Genomic DNA, 25,917 nt, shown 5'->3' on the forward strand with positions numbered 1-25,917 from the left:
GTAAACTAATTGGATGATCTGTACATTTCTCTCTCCAAACTGCCTAGTGCACCTGTGAGTAAAAGTAAACGTACACAATAAAAATACAAATCCTCCATTCTTCCGAGTACTTCATCATACATTTATTAAACCTCTTATTTGTATCATAAATACAAATTATATCTGATGTTTCTTGTATTTGAACGTTAGAAAGGATTGGTAGTCTTTTTTTCCTTCAAAAGTACCCAGTACAGGCGGCTGGGTGGCGCAGCAGACTAAGCGCTCGTCACCAACGTGAGAGACACTGGTATCGAATCCGGCTGTCAGCGTTGCCTTCGGCTTGGCCAGCCGTCATACTGGCTCAATTGGCAGAGTCAGCGGGAGGGAAGCCGGTGGGGTGGTATTCTGGTCGTTGTAAACAGCTACTCCTACAGGTCGGTCAGGGCGCCTGCACAGCGAGGGAGGGAGATGGTGAGGGTAGTGTGACCTCCCACACGTTACACCTCACCAATGAGAGTCCGCGCTGGCGGGTGAAAAGATGCTGCTGGCTGTCTCCCATGTCTCGGAGGAAGCACCTGACTTCAGGGCTCCCTAGACCGACCAGTGGGGGGCACATGCGAGCAACGACCAGGAAGGGGGAGGGGGGAATTGGCATAACGACTAAATTGGGATGGGAGAAAAACACAGAAAAACAGGAGGAGAAAAAGTGGATAAAAAAAAAAGTACCCAGTACAATTTTGAAAGGTGGAGTAAAGTCTACAACGATGTAAAACTTGAGTACCTCAAAACTGTACTTGGTAGGCAACTGTACTTTACTTGCATAGGTTCACTTGGCTACTTTACACCTGTGATGTACTACTATGCTTTTTACAGTGTTAGTTTTTTTTTACTCCATAGTGCGAATCAAAAACCTGGTAGGACTGGAAGGATGTAGTAGTGATTCAATGTGAAGAAAAACAAAACCTCTCCCAGAAGCAAATGAATGCCTCTCAGCATCAATGTAATTAACCATACTGTAGTTGTATATGGATGTGATGTAATGGTATGAAAATGTCCTGATTATAGTGACCACAATGGATAATTTTGTATCTGCATTATCGTCGTATTGTTAAAGGAACATGCCACCTTTTTGGCAAATTAGCTTATTTGCCATCTACCCTGGAGTTAAGCAGATACATACCCTTTTCTTCTCTGTGCATGCATTAGGCTTAGGGAACAGCCGCGCCGTTAGCCTAGCTTAGCGTAATTCACTGGAAGTAGGTGTGCCAGTGTAGCCTAGTTCCCAACAGTCACGAAAGACGGACATGTTTACAGGAAGGTTTTGGAGTGTATTTCCCCAAAAGTTGGCGTGTTCCTTTAATGTGTTGAGAGTTTTAATACTAATTCACATTGAAATTATTTCACCATGACCAGTATATATGCATAATCCTTTTTGCATATATATAGATACTATATCTGTACATAGCCCTTACCTACTCTTTATACCTTTATCACTGTACATAATTAATAATACTATAACACTGTACAACATACTGATTAGCGCTATTACTCAGTATCACTCTTTATATATTTTATACCCAGTTTAATTACCTGTACATTGTATATTACTATTGCACTTTACGGTTACATTTGCACTCTGGTTGGATGCCAAACTTCTTTTCATTGTACTCTACTTGTACTACATGTTGAAGCTATGTAGTGACGACATTGATGTTTGATTATTCAATCCTATTTTGCTCAACTCTATCTATTGGTATCTAAGGATTTATTGTTGGAAGCACTCCGGGGCTTCATGCGAGGGCGCTCCACAGGAACGGCATATTTTCCACAGGAAAAAAGTACTGCAACACTTTAATGTTGCACACTTTCCAGAATTGTGTTATGTGGTGGTCATTATCACAGATTGATTGGGTTTGAAATGCCGACCGTGCCACGGACATACTGGTGGTTTCACTCTGGTTTTTCAGCTGTAGCTTCACGATTATACATGGAGTGCAACAGAGGAAAGATTGTCAGAGCAACAGTCAGGCGCTTGTTAAGTTGAACCTTTATTAATCCCCTTGGGGAAATTCTTCCTCTGCATTTGACCCATCCTAACTATTTAGGAGCGGTGGGCAGCCACACAGTGCGGGGCCCGGGGACCAACTCAGGTTGTAATGCCAGTACTTTGGTCAAGGGAAATGGCAGGATATACCTAACATGCATGTCTTTTGGTGTGGGAGGAAACCGGGGTACCTGGAGGAAACCCACACAAACACGGGGGAACATGCAAACTCTACACAGAAATACCCCCTGCTGGGCTCTGAACCCAGGACCTTCTTGTTGTGAGGCAACAGTGCTGCAGTGCTAACCACTGAGCCACGTGTCCCTGCTTGACGTGTTCATTACCATAGAGGACCAGTATTCTAGAAGGGTGAGAAAGCTCACTGTCACGGTCTTCTGCCACGGTTATTGAAAGAAGGCAAGCATGTTGCGCAGTCAGTGCAATGTGTGGTCATGTTGATGCTGGACAGTATTAGATTCAAATGTATTGTCATTATACAGCACAAGTACAGTACAACAAAAAGAGTTGGGCATCCAACCAGTATGTAACAGTAAAGTGCAATAGTAATATACAATGTACAGGTGATTAAATTAGTACTATGGAGTAATAATAGTGCTAATTATATGTATGTACAGAGTTGTAGTATTAATATGTACAGTGATACAGGTATAAAGACACTGGTAGTAAGTCATACTGTCCAGCAGCGTAACTAGTACGAGATATGTATAGATATAGTATCTACAGATATACTAAAAAGATTATATGCAGGTATGTACAGATAAATATATATACGGTAAGTATAAATATATGTATTTAACTGTAATTAAAATGTGTCTGGTATTATACACTGGTGTTTAGAAAAAAACATCCCCTTCCCTAGATCTATATGTTTTTCCTCTCTTCCTCCAGAAAACCAGACCAAAGGCCCGTCCGTCTATCGCCAAGCCGCCGGAGAGCAATTACTTCGGGGTTCCCCTGGTGAGCGTGGTTTCACCAGACAGACCTATCCCACTGTTCATTGAGAAGTGTGTCCGCTTCATCGAGACGACCGGTAAGTCCCTCTCCTTTCTCATCCAATTTTTTTTTGTGTGATTAGGGATGCACCAATCCGACTTTTTCAGTCCAGATACCGATACCTAGGCTTTGTGTCCCCGATACCCGATCTAGCTATTCTAGGGCCCTTTCTCACTCACCCTATTTGTTTCTATTCCGTTCCGTTCTGGCCCGTTCCGAGATCTGATGCGAACTCCCCCCCTTCTCCCCCCTCTAGTTTGCGTACACACTGCAGTCTTGTTTCGTTCCGGGTTCTGTTTACGGTTTGCCTTTTGAGCGTTTACGCTTGCCGTAGGCGATGTCACGTTCGAAAATGTAAACACGGGAAGTGTTAACATGGCGCTGGAGCCTGGATTCTGATATAAAATTAATAAATAAGCAATAAATATGAAGTTATATTTGAACCTCTGTTGTCAAGCCTTGTCAATATAACCCACCCCATTTTATCACGAATGGATGGTGTTGTAGAGTTCGCTTTTGAGCGTTTCCCAGGGCTAACGCTAAGCTAACGGTTAACGCTAGTTAGCTTAGCCTAGTCTAGTATAGCCTGTAGCACTTTTTCTTTTCAGCAAAGAACGTGCAATAAACAAAACGGATACATTCACTGTGTTCTGCCTCTTTTCTCACGAATGGAACTCTGTTGTAGAGTCCGCTTTTGAGCGTTTTGCAGGGTTAACGCTAAGCTAACAGCTAACGCTAGTTAGCTTAGCCTGTCCAGCAGCTAACATCCCATCGTTCGTGGCAATTATATTACATGTCATTGATCTACTGGTCGACCACGGCCGACTGGTTTGGCACCACTGGTCTAATAGAAATAAATGCATTCAAACAATTAATTAATGTATAGAAAATAGCATGGCAAACAAAAATTGCCAGGCCTAATGCGAGCCAGGGAAGTGCTGTGCGTTTGTAACGTGGCTTCATGTTTTCATCCACTTGTTTTTGGTTGAGGTCTGAACTCTCAAATTGCCCATAAATATAGTTTTTGTGGGTATTCTCCAGTTGTTGCTGTGTGGTGTTATCTGACGTTGTGTGTGTCACGCCCCCCGCACGGCCCGATTCCGAGACCACCTAATCCAACTGATCCCGTTCAGCGGGGGGTAAAACAAATCGGCGCCGTTTCGCATCCCAAAAGGGGTGAGTGAGAACACTCCCCCCCCCCCCCCCCCCCGTTCCCGGGAGCAGTGATTCGATCCCCAAACGTGAGTGAGAAAGGGCCCTTAGTCATATCGGGGCCGCATCCCTAGTATAGTTGTGCCGTGTAGACGTACCGTACTTGAGTTGAGTGGGAATAACTGCAGCTTGTCTTTAATGGGCCCTACTCTTCTGTTCAGTGTCTCCCATACTTTCTCTGAACCTTATCTCCTAGAACAGTGGTTCCCAAAGTCGGGGTCGCGACCCAAAGGTGGGCCGTGAGATTATTTCCAAAAAAAAAGAAAAGTCAATTTTTTTTTGTCAGGTCACTGAACTTAGAAGCAGGCCAGGACAGTGTTTCTAGTTGTATTCTAAAATTATATTCTATTGTATTCTAAAATGTGACTATATGGTTTTATATTAACTTAATAAATAAACAAAAACGAAAAATCTACTTATTTCAATGAACATTTCAAACTAAATAACAGATTATGCACATTGTAACTGAGGGGTACAATTCCCTGACTGTATTGATAAGTATGGTATCATTAAACCACTACCGCTTTATGTACTTTAACTACTGGCCATACAGTACACGATATCTAAATATGATGAACACTTTCCCACAATGAAATCGGTTCCACACAAAGGTAATAATCAAATATTTAATATATAGCAAAAGGTACATATGATAGTTACTATTACATTTATGATTTGAATGCACTTGTAAGGCAAATGAGTACTCGTAGGCAAATCAACACTGAATGTCCAATCTCTGGTTACGCAGGAAGCAAGTATACAACCTGGCTCTTAGGGAATTAAATCTATGGTACTCTTAATGATATAGCAGGATATTCTGGAAGGGGTCCTCCCGGTTGTAGGCCGGTAGGGGGGGTAGGAGAGCCGTCGGTAGTAGACCGTCTGGTCAACGATATCTAGGGAGACTTCAAGTACAGAAGACAGTGCAGTAGACTCTTGATCCGCAGATGAATACACCTTGGTTCTCTTGTAGGCTGTAGCTCCACAGTGAAGAAGAAGCTAGGCGACCTCAGTCTCTCTGAGCGCCGACTCAACTTGACTCCTCTCGGGGTAAATCCAACACTCACAGGCGTCGGCGATTATCCGCTCCACAAATCACAGTACCAAAGCAAATATATTCCAGCCGCATAGGGCTCAGCAGTCGTCGGGTAGGTAATCCAGTGTACATGTCCCTCGGTCCTCGTCTAGATCTCCTCGGATGAAGGCGCCATGTGGTCGGCCCAGCCTGGTTAAGACTCTAGATAACACGAGGAAGCGTTGGAGATGCTGGTCACTTTAGAACTCTAACCGCACGATGCACCATACACGATAGACTATTATTACTCAATAGAAATACGTCGCACTCGACGGTACAGTGCCAAACTCTGACAATTCAGCTATTAATTCGCACGAGGTCTCGATGCTATTCTAAGGCCAAACAGGCCATACTACACCGCACGCGGTATCGTGGGTGAGGCTTCACGTTCTGTTACTTAGTTGGGTAGAAGGGTAAAGGACTAAGGGATAAGAGGACTTCTACATCTACTTGCGCCATATTTATATGCACGGTGAACAAATAGTGCCACTCTCGTTTCGGTAGCCGTATCCCTGAGCGGAGCCGGGGCTAGTACGGACATGTCTCGTCGGTACCTTTGAACTTGACGTCAGGGGCTGGTCCCTGGCGCCTGGTCCTTTTGTCCAATAAGAGAATGAACTATTATGGGCTATAGTAGGCTAAAGGGATATTCCGTGTATATGTACAAGGAATATACAAGGGATATCAAACGATATACAAATACTATTCAATATATATCAATAAATAAATATATATATTCGGTTTAATCTGATCCTTCGTAACACACATAAAACGCTGAAAACAACCAAAGCAACAATAGTATTTTAATGAGGCTATTATTATTATCATTATTATTTTGCAACAAGTTAGCCCTCTCATAAATAGCACATATAAATGAATAACTAACTTGAACTAACTTAATAGGATTGAAGTGATATTTGGCTTAAAAAATCGGTCGCCTGGCAAAATCTTTTTAGAAAAAAAGCCTGACGACGTGCATTGGGCCGCGGCTCTCTGACGCCTTATTTTCTGGGTCCCGGCCTGAAAAGTTTGGGAACCCCTGTCCTAGAAGATGACCCAAGATTTTGTGAATGTGATTAGTCGTTGTCCTTAACGTATAAACTCTTTAAACACACATGAGTTGTCCTCAGAAATGCATTATGAAGTCATTGTTCACCAAGACAGAACATGCAAAAAGGGGGGCGAGTACTTTATTGAGAAACGGAATGAAGAGTCTTTCAAGTTATTACTACCTGTAAGTTACTGCAGTAGCTATATTTAGAGGGAGGGCTACCCTACCCAATTACCAAGTCACTACCTTCAGGCGGTAATACAACTTGTATTATATGACAGTGAGAGCAACACAATACAACTTGTCTGTATGGCTGTTAGAGTACAGATCGATGTTTTATTATTATTAAATAATCAATGTTGTGCTGCCAGTAATATCCTCCAGTATCTGTATCATCTCTGTTTCTAACAAGGCTGAAAAAGCTCTGATCAGCTTCCCCCTTCTTTTCTCCCTCCCTCTCTCTCTCTCTCTCTCTCTCTCTCCCTCTCTCTCTCTCGGTCTCTCTCCCCCTCCCTCCAGGCCTGAACACAGAGGGTCTGTACCGGGTGAGTGGGAACAAGTCGGAGATGGAGAGCATGCAGAGGCAGTTTGACCAGGGTGAGTCTGCCTGAGTCTAACCGATAGACATGGCATTATGTGTCTAATCAATACATTTGACGCAGAGGAAGTGATGACGTGCTGCTGGTGTATATTTAGACCTGCCCCCCCCCTCAGTGCCACCTGCCTCTGATACCAATCCGGTTCCTCTCGATCCCTGTTCCTCTTGGATCCCTTTCCCTCTTGATCCCTCTTGATCCCTTTTCCTCTTGATCCCTTTTCTTTCTGATCCCTTTTCCTCCTGATCCCATTTCCTCTCCATCTCTTCCCTTGATCCCATTACTTTTTTTTTATTTTTTTTTAAGATTACCGGTAGATTAGATTACATAAAAATTAGTGCTGTCAGGCGATTAAAAAAATTAATCTAATTAATTACAGGATTTGTAATTAATTAATCTAATTAATCGCATTTTAATCGCATAACCATTTTATGCCTTATATTCTATAATCATATTTCAAATTGCATGTGTCCAGATGGCAGAATTCAGTACTGTATCTACAAAACCTTCTGTTTAATCATCTTCCATCTATTAATTTGCTTAGATTTTTCAGGTCTGGTCAATTTGAGCATGGTGTTATTCACAGTCAAAGATAAAAAAAAATTTATTGATATTCTCATTTGGTTCATTACAATTGACTCAAAATAAGATTTTCATTCAATCAATCACAGCGCAGATTGATTGATTGAATGAAAATGTTATTAACAGATTGCAGAATGGGTACAATACAGTACGGCTCAATACACACAATTGTTAAGGGCATGCAGACCAGAGAAAGACTTTCGTCTTGTTTACATCAGGGTCCCCCATTTTCAATTCATAATGAATTGTAAGTAAGGGTGCAACTTGCACCGTGCAATCCATTCTTTGTGGATCTAGCCCACAGTATTTCTGACACTGGGAATACATTTCCTGAGATTCATAGATGTCCCTAGAATCAGATACCAAGAACATGCAAATGGACCATATTAAAAAAAAGTCTGTAAATGTGTATTCTACATTCTCATGGAATGAATGAGATACAAAAAAAAATTATATAAAAAAAAACGATAATTTTTTTTTTTAATTAATTTTGAGTTAATTTTCATAACGTGATAATTTGCGGTGTAATTAATCTAATTAATGCGATAAACTGACAGCCCTAATAAAAATGTATTGTCATTATACAGCACAAGTACAGTACAATGAAAATAAGGGGGGGGGGGGTGCTGTCATGTTGTCATGTGGCACAGAGTTCAGAGAGATGACAGCTGAGGGAAAGAAACTGTTCCTGAGTCTGCTTGACCTGGGGGCAAACAGTCCATGATTGGGGTGAGAGGTGTCCTTGACAATGCTGCGTGCCTCCTCAGACACCGTTTGTGGTAGATAGACTCAGGCTGCAGTTACACTAATGGCCAGTTTTCGTTTCGTTGTCAGGGTCAGTTTCGCTTTTCAGAACGCAACGTTAGAGCTGCCGCGGTATTGATATTTTCCTTACCGCACGAATTTGCGAAATATTTCCTACCGCTGCGGTTATTACCGCACAGTGCGCACAAAAAAAAAAAAAAGTTTGAATGCATTTTTTTTTTTTTTTAGTAGTCTACTCTTATAGCCTGCCTCTAGTCTAATGGCGCTTTTCCACTGCATAGTACCTACTCGACTCGATCCGCTTTAGGCACCTGGTACTTCGTTCCTTTTCCACTGCAGCCAGGTACTACTCCGTTTGTCTCCGTGTGGGGATGCAGGCGGGGCCGCTCGCTTGTGTACACTGAAAGCTCCGTGGGCATAGATGTCCGAGGGCTTGCAGCAAGCCAGAGTTTAACACAGTTTCAATCAATCAATCAATCAATCAATAACAACATTAACCAGACTCTCGTTGCGTCTATTCTGCCAAAGCTAACGTTACCTCTCATTGTGTTGCCTCAACGACTACCGCCCTGTAGCTCTCACCTCCATAGCCATGAAGTGCTTTGAGAAGCTAGTAAAGGGCTACATCTGCTCCTCCCTCCCCATCAACATGGACCCCCTGCAATTTGCATACCGCCCCAACAGGTCCACGGAGGACGCCATAGCCCATGTGCTGCACACAGCAGCATCACACCTGGACAAGAGGCAGGGGAACTATGTGAGAATGCTATTCATCGACTACAGCTCGGCATTCAATACCATAGTCCCCTCCATACTCATAGCCAAGCTCAGGGACCTGGGCTTGAACTATGACCTCTGCCAGTGTGTTACGACCCCTGTGTGTCTAAGGGTAAAGGGCTGTAACATAACAGTTGGTTGACAGAAAAGATGGACCAGGTTTGTAAACAACAATGATATTTATTGGTAGATGCAAAGGAAGCACATGTAGCTCAGGGGTGAGCCCAGGCCAAAACAACAAACAAACACCACTATACTCCAAATAAACACAATCTAATCTATGGTAAAAGAGATTACATTACCTAAACTACTCTTACCTAACCAAAACAGGAGAAAACAATGTCCAAAGGAAATGGCAGCTCACCCCATCTGTGCTTCCTGAGAGAGAGAAAAACACATTAATTATACAGAAACAAAAGCAGAATATATACAAAAACAAACTATAACTAACAATGCTCTCTCTGTGGCCATACACACACAAGGAAATTACTACTAAGCACCAAAGGCCAATAAACGAAATGCAATGCTGTCAAAGTTACAGGTTTACCAAAATCACAACAAGCCTAGCCTCATGCCAGAGAGAGAGAGAGACTGAAGTGAGAAGCCATGTTTTAACAGGTGTGGGGTGATCCATGATTGGGTGGTGTGGATTGAGTGTTGGAGTCTGGAAAGCCATCCACCAATCACTGCTGTGTTGCAATAATGGAAGGATTAGCCTGGCAGGGACCAATGGGGAAGGGAACAATGGCTGGAGGGAGGAAACAAAATGGAGAACACACACACATGGAGACACACACTGGGGAATATATACATTGGGATGTAACACCCCCATACATAAGACAAAAACATGTTTGACACTTAACACCAACTAAACATGTTTTTTTCAACATCTCCGAGTTAACATGCACTCCAAAACAAAGAGCTATAAAAAAAACTAGCAGTTGGTACAACAACCACACTTGACGGCAAGAGAGACTGAGTCGACAGCAACATAAAACGAGTCCACAGCAACATAGACCGAGTAGACAGCAAAATAGAACAAGTCGACAGCAATATACAGTAGAACGAGTCGACAGCAACAGACAACGAGTCGACAGCAACAGAGATTTCAACTACGAGACAGAGCATCCGCCAACACATTATCAGACCCCTTCTTATGCTTTATGCTGAGGTTATAATTTTGCACTATGAGCGCCCAACGCATGAGGCGCTGATTGTGGTTGTACATCCGCGACAGAAAAACCAATGGGTTGTGGTCGGTGTATACTACCACTGGTAATACGCTCGAACCGACATACACCTCAAAATGTTGCAACGCATACAACATAGCCAAAGTCTCCTTTTCAATAGTGGAATAGTTTAGTTGATGTTTGTTAAATTTCCGGGAGAAATAACAAACCGGGTGACTGACACCATCGTGATCTTCCTGTAATAACACCCCTCCAGCTCCCACCCCGCTGGCATCCACCTCCAGCTGGAACGGCAGGGAGAAATCTGGAGCAGAGAGAACAGGGGAACTGCATAAGAGAGCTTTAACACTATCAAATGCATTTTGGCAATCAGCTGTCCAAATGAATGGTTTGGACGGGCTACACAGGCTAGTGAGAGAAGTGACGACAGAAGAAAAGTTCCGGCAAAAACCACGGTAATACCCAGCCATCCCAAGGAATCTACGCAATTCCCGCCTAGTAGTAGGCACTGGAAAAGTTGTGATTGCAGATATTTTTGCATCCACCGGACGCACTTGGCCTTGTCCTACCTGCCTACCAAGATAGGTAACCGTAGCCTTGCCGAACTCACACTTGGCAAGGTTAAGGGTCAGGGAGGCTCCAGCTAAGCGGTCAAAGACAGTTTGCAAGGTTGTCATGTGGTCACGCCAGTTGGTCGAATATACTGCACCTCCTCATCCATCACCCTCAACATAGGGGCCCCCCAGGGCTGTGTTCTGAGTCCCCTCCTCTACTCCCTGTACACACACGACTGTGTGGCTCAGCGGAGTAGCAATACAATCATCAAATTTGCTGACGACACAGTGGTGGTGGGCCTGATCTCTGCCAACGACGAGAGGGCCTACCTGGAAGAGGTCAAGGTCCTGGCGGGATGGTGCCAGGAAAACAGCCTCTCCCTGAACGTCAGCAAAACAAAGGAGATGATTGTGGACTTCAGGAGGTCGGGGGTCAAGGACTACAGCCCCCTCAGCATCGACGGGGCACCGGTTGAGAGAGTCAACAGCTTTAAGTACCTCGGAGCCTACATATCCGAGGACTTGACATGGACCACACACATTGACAGTGTTGTGAAGAAGGCACGACAACGCCTCTACTTCCTCAGGCGCCTAAGGAAGTTCCAAGTCAGTCAGAAGATCCTTAAGAACTTCTACTCATGTACAATAGAGAGCATCTTGACCGGCAACATCACCTCCTGGTTTGGGAATAGCACTGCACAAGACCGAAGCAGACTACAAAGAGTGACACGTTCAGCCGAACGCACAATTGGAGGGGGGCTCCCCACCCTCCAGAACATTTACAACAAGCGTTGCAAGGGCAAGGCTAAGAGAATCATTAAAGACTCCAGTCACCCGAACAACTGCCTCTTTGAACTGCTGCGGTCAGGCAAGCGATACCGGAGTCTCAAGGCGAGCACAGAAAGACTCAGAAGAAGCTTCTATCCCCAGGCCATCAGGCTGCTAAACGAACAATGAACACTACACAACAACCACCAAACGCACATAGCACACACATCCACACGCACACACTCACTTTAAACAAACACACTGTAGCACCCACTCCACACACTTTATAGCACACACCAACTTTAAACAAACACACTGTAGCACCCACTCCCCACACTTTATATTTATTGATGAAGGATTGCACTACAACTCGTACACCTTACTGTAAATTGTACCTAAATTGTACCTCATCCCATTTCTGCTTTGCACTATATAGTACTGTACATTAGTACACTGCATAGTATTGTATATTATATGGTAACTCAGAACATTGTACATATGTCTATACCGAACACTGTGACCTCATTTTCTTCTTCTAAATTACATGCTATACTATGTTATTTGATGTTATTTGATACTATCTTGTCTAGCACAGTCTCTGGAGCGTAACAGTAAGAAGCATTTTGTATGAAAGTATTCTGTACTTCTGTATGACAACTATTAAAGAAACTTGAAACTTGTATTCTACCAAGCAAACCCGGGTTTAACGTTACCTCTCGTGTATATCGGCTGACGGTAGTATTAGGCTAATGCCTAATAACAACAACAAACTTAACACATCAGCGATCTTGTTGTGACACTAAACTCTCCGCTCGGTGGTAAATTGGGTTGATGTCGGTTTTGTTTCATCAATAAATAAGGCAGAATACACAGTGAATCCATTCTTTTTTGTTTATTGCACTTGGTTCTGTCGCAAACAAATCCTGAATGAAATGCATCCTTAGCGAGGCAGTAAAGATGGCGGGCACCGGGCGGCGTTCTGTTTTTGTTCAGAGGCTACAAAGTGTGACGCGTCTCTCTTCTGACCAGTCAGTGGTCTGCAATGTTTCACATGACTTTTCTGGTACCACTTCTACCCAATAGGGTCGCTTGGAACCGAGTAGGGTATATCTGCAGAGCCGCAAGCCGCAAGCCAACTTTATTATTATGATAAAAAACAGCGGTGACGCGGTATTCAGCCTAACTCTGCGGTGAGCGTGATGCAACAGCGATACCGCGGTAATGCGGTTATCGCGGCAGCTCTACGCAACGTAATGGCAGGCAAGTTAGACATTGTTTTTGCCTCCTGAGCACAGTGATGTATATACATGTAGTACAATGCCAAAGCAGTAGGTGGCAGTAGATGGCGATGTAGTTCAAACATGAAGGCAATTTTCAACCAATCAGAAAAGTTGAATGTGCCAATACACTTCCTGCTCAAAATCAACAATCTACCATCTTTAAATGCCTCGCGTGAGCCATTTAGCCAACGTAGCATTTATTTTTCAGCAAAGAAAGTGCAATAAACAAAACGGATATATTCACTGTGTTCTGCCTCATTTGTTGATGAAACAAAACTAACATCAACACAATTGACCACCAAGAGCGGAGTTTAGTCTCACAAAAAGATTGTCGCAGATTTTGTTATCTTACGTGCTAACGTGATTGGAATATGCCAGTATAACAGTATAGCATTGTGGCTAGCAGCGAAGTTTGTTAGCTTACGTGCTAACATGATTGGGATATGCCAGTATAACAGTATAGCATTGTGGCTAGCAGCTTGGTAACGTTAATGCTAGCAGAATGAATGGATGTAAACTTTATTTAACAGATTGCAGAATGGGTACAATACAATACGGCTCAATAGAAACAATTGTTAAGGGAATGCAGACTGTTGTAGCTTGGACTGGGCTCCTTATAACAATAACTTGACAACACATTGTAGCCGCAGCTCCTTGGGACAGCTCTGCTGTAAACACTGGAAATAACCGTGCGGGTCTCTACTGCGCATGGGCGTTGAGCAACAACGGCTCCGTATCCGGCTCGCGCAGATTACATGGCACCATTGTCTGCGAGTTTTGGCGAGTATCCAAAACGGAAACACAATTTCAGCGTTGCCAGTAGGACAACGCGTTATCCTGCCAAAACGGCGTTTCTTTTGAACTTGGACTGCAAACGTAATCATTCAGCAACAAAAACGTTGCTGTATTCACCAGTGTAACCATGGCCTCAATGGTAGGGAGTGGTGTATTGTTGATGCATTGGGTTGTTTTCACCACCCTCTGCAGTGCAGTCAGGATGCTTTCAATGGCACACCGGTAAAGGTTCACCAGAATCTTGAGGGGACGGGTGGGCTTTCCTCAGTCTCCTCAGGAAGAAGAGGTGCTGGTGAGCCTTCTTGACCAGTGCTGAGGTGTTGAGGTTCCAAGAGAGGTCCTCGGAGATGTGGACTCTCAGGAATTTGAAGCTGGAGACACGCTCAACCTCCGTCCCGTTGATGTGGACGGGGTCATGCATGCTGGCTCTGGTCTTCCTGAAGTCCACAATGAGCTCCTTGGTTTTCTTGGTGGTGTTGTGGGCCAGGTTGTTGTCGGCACACCACGCCGTCAGGTGCTGGACCTCCTCCCTATAGGCTGACTCATAGTTGTTTTTGATGAGGCCCACCACCGCTGTGTCATCTGCAAACTTAATTATGGTGTTGGTACCATGTATAGGAGTGCAGTCTTGGGTGAAGAGGGATCCCTTTCCTCTTGATCCCCTCCATCTCTGCCACAGTGCCCTTGAGCAAAGCACATAACTAGGGATGCACCGATATGAAAATTTGCCACCGATACCGATTGTTCAACTAACACAATCGGCCCGATACCGAATTTGTGGCCCAAAAAAAAAATTATATATTTTTATATATATTATTATTATTTTTTTTTATGAAACTACTGTATATTTGTATGTCTCTAAATGTTTTGATGAATTGAAAATGGAGGACCCTTATGTAAAAAAGCCTAAAGTCTTTTTCTGGTCTTCATCCTCCAGTCCACTGAGCTGTACTGTATTGTACCCATTCTGCAATCTGTTAATAAAGTTTTCAATCAGACAAATGTATAGAAAAGCTTTTATTATAACCATATAACAAAAAATTATATTGTTTATGAAAATATTTTAGCCCTATGCTTGACTATTATTTTAGGCATGGCAACAAATAAAATAATAATAATAAAATGAATAAAATGAATAAATAAATAAAATATTTAAATAAATAAATAGGCTACACGTCTCTCTGTTACAAATTGTGCTCACTGATATGATGTTATTGAACTTGTAACTATATAACGTTAATGCCACAAAACGAATGCCTTTGTTAATCATAAGTAGTAACTTTGATGCAGTAGCTTGTGTGGGCAGGTCGCTTGACTGAAACTTTTTTCAAAGTTTGAATGTGTGTGTGAACCAGATTGACTCGACACAAAGTGATGGATATTTATCGGCCACTGCCATCGGCACATTTGAGCTTATCGGCCGATGGCAGTCAACAAGGCACTTATCGACCAATACCCGACCGATATATCGGTGCACCCCTACACATAACCTCTAAACTGCTCCAGAGGTGTTGCACAGTGGGAACTCCTGCCCTCCCTGATCATCAATCATATGTGTAATAACTTGCATAGAAACTAACAGGGTTCCCGCAGGGTCTTAAAAAGTCTTTCATTTAGTCTTTGAAAACGTCTTAAAAGGGTCTAAAATATAATTGACAGGTTTTAAAAATGTATTGAATTAGGAGGTTACTTCTATGTTGTGGTAACTTCTCTATATGACGTTTGAATGTGTTTGGGGGAAATGTCCGTGCTGCAAATTAAGCAGTACGGTGATGGTCGCTCTCCAGCCAACAATTCATATGAAATTAGTTCTTTCTTAAATACATTTCCTTCATACCTTTTTGCCAGTATGGCCATGAAATAAGTATTAAATTCTATTCAAAGTGGTCTGTCATGTACAAAGGTCTAAGGACCACACAGAATAATAACTGGAGCCGGCTGCACATGAGCAAAAACAGCCTCTCTCAGTAAATGCTTTCAAAATAGTCCCGGGCAGGTAGGTAATAATAAACACAAGACGTTGTTCCAAAAATAGTAAATTATATTTATTATGCAGGGTAGGGATTGAAACCTCCACTGATATTTAAATAGGCAACAAAGGGAAAAAACAACCCACAAACAATTAACAAACAGGGAGAAGGGTAAGGGGAGAACAAACAAGGTAATAATAATAAAAGTAAACTAAATAAGCGCCCACAGGCACTAACCAACCAGCCAGAGGTTGGTACTGGGAAAACCCCCAGCAAAAGGTATCAAAGGTACAAGTCCACACTCAGTGGAACTAGGCCTAAAGCCAACAAGAGAATACTCAATAGTTGAGAAGTGGCGCAGAGGCCAACAATATCTACATATATACTTAAAGGTACAAGCTCACCTGGATAAACAAAGAAACACCACTCTAACCATGCAGCTCACAGTGTAGGATGAACACCACTTTAACCCTAATACTTAGAGTGTAGGATGAATCACCACTCTAACCATATAGCTCACAGTGTAGGATGAATCCAAAGTGGCCAACAATATATATATATCCCACACAACAGTGGTTAACAATGGCAACCTCACTCCACTCTGGTCACTGGCAATTGACAGAATGAGGCGCCCAGACGTGTGTGTGCCGTCAGGTATTTGTCTACCCGTCCCTCTCGAGGTGATTGCCGTCAGCTGTCATTCATTAGGCAATCGGCACTCTTCAGTGTAGGGACGGGCGGCACCTGACAGGAAGAGGAAAAAGAGACAGCATTAGCTCTCATGCTCACACACACATCACATACAAAACAACACATTAAATTAGGGCTGGGCGATATGGAAAAAAATCATATCGCGATAACGATATGATAATTTTATTTTATTTCTCGATATCGATAATTATCGAATTGTTATAAGTATAATTTTTTTTTTTTTTTATAAACAACAGATGTATGTTTATTTTGCAGCAATTCTTTGTCGTTGCCGCCATCTTTAGTGTTACATCCCCTCACACTCCAGTTCTCAGGCTGCAGCTGGTTTAAAAGCTAAAGTAAACCGGCTTCTCTGCTGGCTGTGGCTCCAGAGGAGTTGAACAGTTCTGGCTCTGTTAGTTTATTTTCGATCTTTTGGCGCTTTTTTGGTGGACAAACCACCGCACATGTGCACCGTGACTCGTGACTGGAGTCTAGCTCTGCTAGCACACATAGCCTACTGTGTACAGACGGTTTCTAAATGTATTTTAAATTAGAAAGCAAACAAAATAAATGGACAAGAGAAAAATAAATCTCAATTTGGTCAGTATTGTCATTTGGACAAGCAAAGCCATTACTTTAAGTTGCAGGCAAGAAAGACAAGTCTGTCCACTGCCCTGTTGCAGGTCACAAAAAAATATATATATATATCGCGATATTTATCGTTATCGTTATATCGCCCAGCCCTACATTAAATATACTAACCTGATGTTCAGATGGTGTCATAAATACAGTAATAATGGTAATGACCAACCCACGTACCCAGGTACGTCACATGGTCTTAAAAAATCTTTAATGTAAGTAGTTGAAACCTGCAGAAACCCTGGATCAGAGAGAGTACAGTACACAGTACCTCACCACTAGCGCGCCATTGGAGGCAAATTCAGAAAACTCCGCAAATGATTTACCCAGAATGCAACACTGCTTCTCCTTCATTTGAGATTTGATGGAATTTATGCTTCACTGCCACTTAGTGGAAAGAGTCAATGGTCTCTTAACTACACCCTCAAGACCCCTTCGCTCTGCATCCTCTGGCCGCTTGAGACCAACTCCTGGGGGGTCACCAAAGCAAAGCAGGCTATTCTCTATGCTTCTATGCACTCAAGTTCGACACTATTTGACGAACAATGCCACTTACCCGTAGCTGCCAGAGATGTACATCTCCTGCTGACTTGTTGTTAACCATTTGTAAGTCGCATTGGATAAAAGCGTCAGCTAAATGAATACATGTAAAATGTAAGAGTGATGGGGGTATACACATGAGAACACATTTGATCGCCCCAAAACATGAAGCTGAAGAAGTAAGATTGTGTGACTCAAATGGCACGGTGCTGTGTGGAACAGGATGCTCTAGGCACTCACTCTTCCCGTCTCTGTGGTAACGCTCTGTGTATAATGTCTAGGAGGGATATGCAGGGCTGTACAGTGCGACGAGCTCGTCGCAAATTGCCCCTTTAATTGGCCGTTGCGATTGGTAAATAATATTTGGGGGCGGGCTTGCGAGTAGGGATTTCAAGCCTTGCATTCGCATTTCACTCCTAAATTATCCAAGCCGTGTGATGACGCCACTCACGCGAGCTGAGCACTCGGGTATGAGAGTGGGGAAAATCGATTGAGCACTCTGATAGACTGGCTGACTGTCTGATTTAGCTATGCCTATGAAGAAAAGTAAAGTTAGTATTGCTTCATATTTTCGACGCGTTCCACCTCCTAGTGAGCCGTCTAATGAAAATGTGACCGTCGAGAACATTGAGCCAGCAGTGGCAGTAGCCACCACTGCAGACCTGCCTTTGTACTAGGGTTGGATGCAGTTCCCTGTTGGTCAGTCTGTGTCTGTTATTCCATCTTCTTCTGCTCTGTTTAACGTTATACACTTCAAATAGTGCAGCATGTTTGAGAGTGCTCCCTTGACTGAGAGGATGGCTAGAGGATGGCCGGAACCACGAGAACTTTTATTAAACATTCTATTAAACATTCTGATATTTCCGCGGGTCTCGTGCAGTGGTCTCGTGCCACTGTCAACTAAAGCGAGCACTCGGAAGACACGCACCGTTTGACAGTGATATGCGCACTGACAGTCGGCGCAGTTGACATTTTCCAAGTGGGGGAAAATAAATCCTCTTCGTCCCGACTGTGTCCCGGCCCCGTGGAGGATTTTTCTTCATCCCAAATACATATTTTATTTCCCCCGGGACGACGGGACGGTGTTAGTCTCAAGCCCTGTCGTCGTATACCATTATCGATCCCCAGGTACTGGTTCAAATGTGAACGGTACCCAACCCGAACTGTTCAAAACGAAACGTCCCATTAAACTAAATAGTTCAGATAGCTCCTGATATCAATGTCTTATAACACTGAGTCGATGCGTATTCGAGCTGAGGGCACGCTGAATATAGTCAATAGGGTCCAGCTGCAGCGCCGGAGAATCCTGGCCGTAGCTGGAGGCTACAGTATAGGGTCCAGCTGCAGCTCCGGAGAATCCTGGCCGTAGCTGTAGGCTACTCGAGTACACACAGACAGTAGAGCTGGTTGCATATAGCGAGCATTTTGACTTGTTGCGTGGTGGCGATGTCTCGCAGATAATACAACTACAAGTATGATTATATAATATATATATTTTATTAAAAAAAATTATATAATTTTTTTTTTTTTTAAATCAAAAAATCGATATAAATAATGGTAAAATTGTTATTTAAAAATGTGCCCCTAAAAAAATTTTTTTGCCCCTAAATTTCTCATTTAGGGGCAAGTGTGCCCCTAGTGAAAAAGCTTAGCGTACAGCCCTGATATGTGAAAAGAAATGTCGGTTACCTTGTGTAATTGGGACAATAACGATAACCTTCTGTTCTCCTCCTCCATGCTGTAGACCACGGGCTGGATCTGGTGGAGAAGGACTTTGCCATCAACACGGTGGCCGGAGGCCTGAAGAGCTTCTTCTCTGAGCTGCCGGAGCCCCTGGTGCCCTGCGCCCTGCAGGTGGACCTACTGGACGCCTTCAGTAAGAACATGCACTGTTGGCTGGCGGGAGTAGTGACCGCAACATAGGAAAATACTGGTGTTTCCTTTGGGAGAAAAGTAGGGCTTGCCTGAAATATTTTAGTGTAAAAAAAGAAAAAAAGTCAAACCTATATTTAGACTCGAAAGGCAACTGAGGTTTCCCTCATTTACAGTCACATCGAGTATACATATAGAAATAAGCAAAACAAAAATCATGTAAATTCATAACAATAAGACAACAAGGCGATGCCGAGAGCAAGGATAACAAATCAATTAAAACATGTACAAGTTGATTGACAAAGGTTGGAGATCAACACAGGGGACACTCGAGCTGTAAGGACTGTTGGAGTTCATTCCATGACCTAGGGGCATCATAGCGAAATGCTAATTTACTGTTCTGAGCAAACTCGAGGGAACATTTAGTTAATTGGGCTGAGATTTCAATTCCACCTTGGTATTAGGAAGACATTGTTTTGAATCTTTCTCTGGGTGAATTTAAATGTAAATGTTTTTTGTTGCCAGTTAAATAGCCACCTTGTACACACAGTTCATGACATATTTGTGTTGCACATCTGTAACAACATGACTGGACTCGACAGTGCAAAGCATTTCCCTCGCATTGCCACTAAAAATAGATGTTTGTGAACTGGAAAAACTATTTAGGAGCACACGCATGAGTAAAGATTATATCCTACAAGCTGACAATTTAATGATCTTTTTCCCCCTCTGCATATAATCTACTCAACTACCAAGCCCCATTGCTTGGACCAATGTCATTTCACTGATTTAATTTCATTTCAAACTTTTTTTTTATCCACTTTTTCTCCCTTTTCTGTTTTTCTCCCATCCCAATTTTAGTCGTGCCAATTCCCCCCTCCCCTGTCTTGATCGTTGCTCGCATGTGCCCCCCACTGGTCGGTCGTAGGGAGGGTTGAAGAATCTTATCGCATGTCCCCTCCGATACATGCAGAGTCAGCCAGCCACTTCTTTTCACCTGCCAGCGCAGACTCTCATTGGCGAGGTGTAACGTGTGGGAGGCTCACACAGGGTGTCCGCGGGACCTTAAAAAGTCTTAAAAAGTCTTAAATTCAACTATCAACTATTAAGGCCTTAATTTGTCTTAAAATGTCTTAAATCCGACTTTCGGAGGTCTTAAAAACATGCCATGTCATCTTATGTTTCATTGTGAAATCTGGGGGGAAACTATTAACGGGAGATATTAAGTCAGGCTTTTTTTTTCTTTCACGCAAACGGTACGCAGTGGGGCGGAACCAATTTATGGTCCTTAATGTGTGTCGCCGTCGGGAGCTATTTCAGAACACCGGAGCATAGGTAACACGTTATTCAAGCCGTAGCGATAACGCTGACGTTTAGTTTAGTTTAATTGATTTGTATTTATTTGCACTCGTTAATTTAACATGGGAAAGTGCAAATGTAATGAGAACTGGCTCGAAAACCCTCTGTTTGCACCGTGGTTGGACTCCCAGTGAAAGACATGTACGAGGCCCGCTGCAAACTCTTCAAAAAAGGATTTTAAACTGGGAACGATGGGAATAAAAGCAGTCGAGTCACACATGCACAGCGCTAAGCATGTTACCTCTACAAAAACCCGCCTGCAGACAACTTCAATATCAAATTTATTTTCGACGCCGACACCGTACACATCAACTGCTCAGGGACAGGTAGGTCTACCACCAATTACATCTGCACCTGTCCGGGTAACGTTCGGCTCCACGCCAACCCTTGAAGCTGAGGTACTGTGGGTTCTAAATACGGTCGCAAAGCATCAGTCCTACAATGGAAATGAGGGACTAGGAGAGGTGTTTCAAGCGATGTTCCCTGACTCTGTTAGGATCTATGGGTAACAGTACTGTATATTTGCATATCATGTATGTCACAAATGTAATGGTAATATATACCTGTATGTCATGTATATCCCTATGCCATAAATGTCATGTATGTTGTGCATGTCATAAATGTCACTATGAATTGAAAATGGGGGACCCTGATGTAAACAAGACAAACGTCTTTCTCTGGTCTGCATCCCCTTATTATTGTGTGTATTGAGCTGTACTGTATTGTACCCATTCTGAAATCTGTTAAATAAAGTATTCATTCAACCAAACTACAAAAACAAAACAACTGGATGAATGAAAACTTTATTTAACAGATTGCAGAATGTGTACAATACAGTACAGCTCAATACACACAATAATAAGGGGATGCAGACCAGAGAAAGACGTTTGTCTTGTTTACATCAGGGTCCCCCATTTTCAATTCATATTGACATACACAACATAGAATAGATAGAATAGAAATACTTTTATTATCCCGTGGGAAATTTGACACTGCAAATCGCTCAACATTTAAACATTTAGACAGGACAGGTCACGAATTAGAATAATAACACAAATCAATCAAGTTGCCTAGGATAAGGTAGAGTAAAATAGAATAAAAATTAAATAAAATATACAGAAATAAATACAGTAAAAACATACATGACATCATGACATTTATGGCATAGGGACATACATGACATACAGGTATATACTGTAGTACTGTTACATTTGTGACATATACGATATGCAAATAATATACAGTACTGTTACCCAGAGATCATAACAGAAAATATTATATATATATGATGGGGATGAGACTGTACATTAGGAAGAGGGGGGGGTTGGACATTTACAGTGGCCAGTTTCGAATTGCAGCCTCCCGTAGGTGCTCTTTAAGAGCGGTTTTGAATGTGGGCAGGGGTAAAGTGGGTTTTAGGAGTGAGGTTAAGCAGTAGTCTGACCAGTTTGTTTTGTGATGTTTGTAATCTTGTTTTTAGTGCCTTTGAGGTGCTTTGGTACCATGAGGTGCAGGCATAGTCGTAGTACCCTTGAATGAGTGTACTGAGAGTACCCATGATTTTTGCCATTTTGTTATCGTGAAATTGGTATTAAATTTAATTCTGAGTGGCATTAAAAAGTCTTAAAAAGCCTTAAATCTGACTGGGCTAAACCTGCAGATACCCTGTCACACTACCCTCGACATCTCCTGTCCTTGCTGTGCAGGCGCCCTGACCGACCTGTAGGAGTCGCTGTTTACAACGACCAGATTACCACCCATCGACTCCCCTCCCACTGACTCTGCCAATTGAGTTAGTATGACGGCCGGCCCAAGCCGGAGGCAACGCTGACAGCCAGATTCGATGTTGGTGACGAGCGCTTAGACCGCTGCGCCACCCAGCAGGCTTAATTTCAAACCTTTATTTATACAGGTAAAAATCTCATTGAGACATCTCATTTACAAGAGCGACCTGATCCACCAAACAAACATAACAAATACATAAAACAAGTTCCAGACAAAAACAAGACAAGTAACCCAACTAAAACGCTTAAGCCGTACCAGTAATTTAGACAAATGGAAGTATTGTTTTTGTCGTAACGAATCATTAAAAAAATATACAGTCAACTGGAATATGTTAGTTTTTTACATATATGTTGGATTATGTAATTGGTTTGTCATGAGAAACTAATAAAAAATGTATTTATGTATTTATGTATTAAAATGTATTTTCTACAATTGTTAATATTTGCAGTGGATTTGTATTCTCTTTACATATACATGTGAATTACTAGAATTTATATCGAGAGAACCTAAAAGTAAAAAGTTAATATGTACTACCAATATAATATTAATATGTATTAACCTGCAATACCATGTTGTACCCTGTACTACCATGGTCATATTCTGTTGTATCATGTAGTACGCTATACTGCCATGTAGTACCATGCAATACCATGTAGTACTACTGTATATGCTTTATTATAGTCTCACCCATACATTTTCTATTTGACTGACATACTGTATGAATATAAAGAACCTGACTAACATTTGATTAAACTTGTGCTACAAAATAACAACACAAAATGTCAAGTGTTTGATACCAAAAACCTTTTTATATACAAGCATAAACACTGAAGACATTCGTTATAATTTACATGGTATGCAGAGCAAGCTTCATGGTCCTTCTGATTTAAGCTGCCTGTAAGTAATGTAAACAGTCAGCGTGTGGGTGTGTTGCGTTATTACGCTGTTGGCAACTGAGTGCTTAGTGCTGTCCCATTTCATAGTGCAATCACCCCTTGTGGCTCCGCTCTGAAGGGTGACTCCCATCAAGGGCACTCCAAGACGAGGGGTAGGGCCAAGGGGAGAATTGGGACGCAGCCATAATGTTGTGTTTTTTCCCCCAAATGTAGCCAAGAGTAAAGACCCCAACCCTGTCAAAACGGCAGTCAAAGCTTCACAAAACAGATGGAATACCTGCAGCAAGAGTATTCTGTGCAGCAAGGAAGCACCTCCAATATGACAAAGCATTTGCTTCAACCCTCCGTGCACAATTCTCAACCTGTTGCGGTCTCCCACGGTTGCAACATTACAACAATGTTAACGTTACACTCTGGTTATAATATCTCCTATCTCCTGTGCTGCACCAGCACTAACTAGTGTGGACGTAGAGAGAGGTCTGGCTATGCGAGACACTAGAGTGTAACAATATACTGACATTCGTCTTTTTATATTAGAGGTACCTAAACAAATTATAATCCTAGATGCAAGTTCACAGAGCACCCTACCACGCCCAGTTCATACACAGACAACCCCCTAGAAAGAAAGAAAACTCCTTCACTTTAGCTATGAAGGGGAAGATGAGCAGAGAAAGAGTGGATGAATGTCACTGAGCAGTGATTTAAAGTGAACGGCTTGCATTCCTTGGCAACAGTTGTCTCCTTCCTTAGGTAATTGATAAGCAAAATGCATTATCATCCACAGCAATATTAATGCATTTAATAAGCCTCCTTTTAGATATCCCTGTCATAATGCATCAGAAGCGGATTACAAAAACTAAAGGCCAAGTTACAGCAGGATAAGAGAAAAAGATACCTTTTGTGTCATGGTACACAATTTGGTTAAAACGAGGCTTGCCACAGTAGTCTGTGGTACCGGTGTTACTCTGTGGCATCCAATGAGTACATTAATTGCCCATGGCCCCTACCAGTGTATGCTTTTAAATTATATATATATATATATATATATTTTTTATCTATTTCTCCCCCCTTTTTTCCGTATTTTTCTCCCATCCCAATTTAGTCGTTATGCCAATTCCCTTCCTGGTCGTTGCGTGCATTTTCCCCCCACTTGCCGGCCTAGGGAGGGTTGAAGACTATCACATGTCCGATACATGTGGAGTCAGCCAGCCGCTTCTTTTCACCTGACAGCGAGGACTCTCACTGGGTGAGTGTAACGCGTGGGAGGATCACACTACCTCCCCCAGATCCCTTCCCTGCTGAGCAGGCGCCCTGACCGACCAGTAGGAGTCGCTGTTTACAACGACCAGGATACACACCCCACCGGCTTCCCACCCGCTAACACTGCCAATTGTGTTAGTAGGGACGACTGACCAAGCCGGAGGTACCGCTGACAGCTGGATTCGAACCCAGTGTCTCTGCGGTGGTAGGCGAGAGAGCTTAGTCTGCTGCGCTACCCAACCGCCCTAATTTTATATATTTTTAAATAGGAATAAAAATCCATTATTTATTCATCAAATAAAAAAATTTAATTAGTCTAATATTAAGCGTGTTATCAATACTTAGTCAGACAACATTATCAACTGAAAGCGTCCGCTCTGTCTCCATGCAGAGCACAGAATCGCAGCACAGAGCAGCGGAGTAGATTTCACCTCACGTGATGGAGAGAAAGAGGGCTCTAGACGACACAACGGGTTACACAACGATGGCGGAGGATTTGGCAATATTTCTGATCCCTGATCCCATGTTTCATAACCCAACGCTAATAGGGAGCCTGCTAATGTTAATGAGGCAATCTGTAAACTTTGTATGATGAAGGAAGCACTTCTTTACTCTTGGCTACATTTGAAAAAGAAACGCACCATTAATTAACCCTTTCTCTGCCACGCTTATGTACATCCTTATACCGTCCTCTGCCAGCTCTATTTGTCTATGGAGAAGTTCCCCTTCTTTGCAGAGCTATAACTTTTTAAATTGTATTGCTAAATTGACATTACTATGGCCCATTCAACGTCAATTATCTATCGTTTAGGATGTAGCAACGTTCTACTTTTTCATTCACATATTCATACTAAAATACGGTCTAAAGTATAAATATGTTTTTATCGTTTTCTGCAGCATTCTGCAGAACGTGATTTATAGCCCTAAATACATATATTAAGATCATCAAATGTAGTTTGATACCGATTGACGTCATAATAAAACTTTCAATTGCACAAGGTCCTAAACGTCTTGCCTCATCATCTGCTGGTGACCGGAGGGGGGGGGGGTGTTTATAAGTCTGTGGCCGACGTTAAATGAATCATGTAGTATGGGTGATATATTGATCATAGCAGTTTGTATCGAAAATGGTAAGCAAACAGGCTGAAACTCACCCCAGTCTCCTCGTAGCGTTGGGTGATGAGCGTGGAGCAAAAAGATTGCTATGGGATGTTGATATAA

At 42.6% G+C, this 25,917-nt stretch overlaps 1 protein-coding gene across 1 annotated transcript in view; it reads left to right on the plus strand.

Moving 5' to 3' along the window:
• Positions 1 to 25,917, plus strand: part of LOC311233315 (rho GTPase-activating protein 35-like) — a 67,128-nt gene that overhangs the window by 26,934 nt on the left and 14,277 nt on the right. Inside the window, exons 4-6 of the mRNA XM_084320264.1 lie at positions 2,933 to 3,074; positions 6,895 to 6,972; positions 19,269 to 19,400. Coding sequence (XP_084176390.1) covers positions 2,933 to 3,074; positions 6,895 to 6,972; positions 19,269 to 19,400 — 352 coding nt within the window. The remainder of the gene's footprint in view (positions 1 to 2,932; positions 3,075 to 6,894; positions 6,973 to 19,268; positions 19,401 to 25,917) is intronic.

Source organism: Notolepis coatsorum, assembly GCF_963971535.1.
Source record: "Notolepis coatsorum genome assembly, chromosome: 8".
NCBI lineage: Eukaryota > Metazoa > Chordata > Actinopteri > Aulopiformes > Paralepididae > Notolepis > Notolepis coatsorum.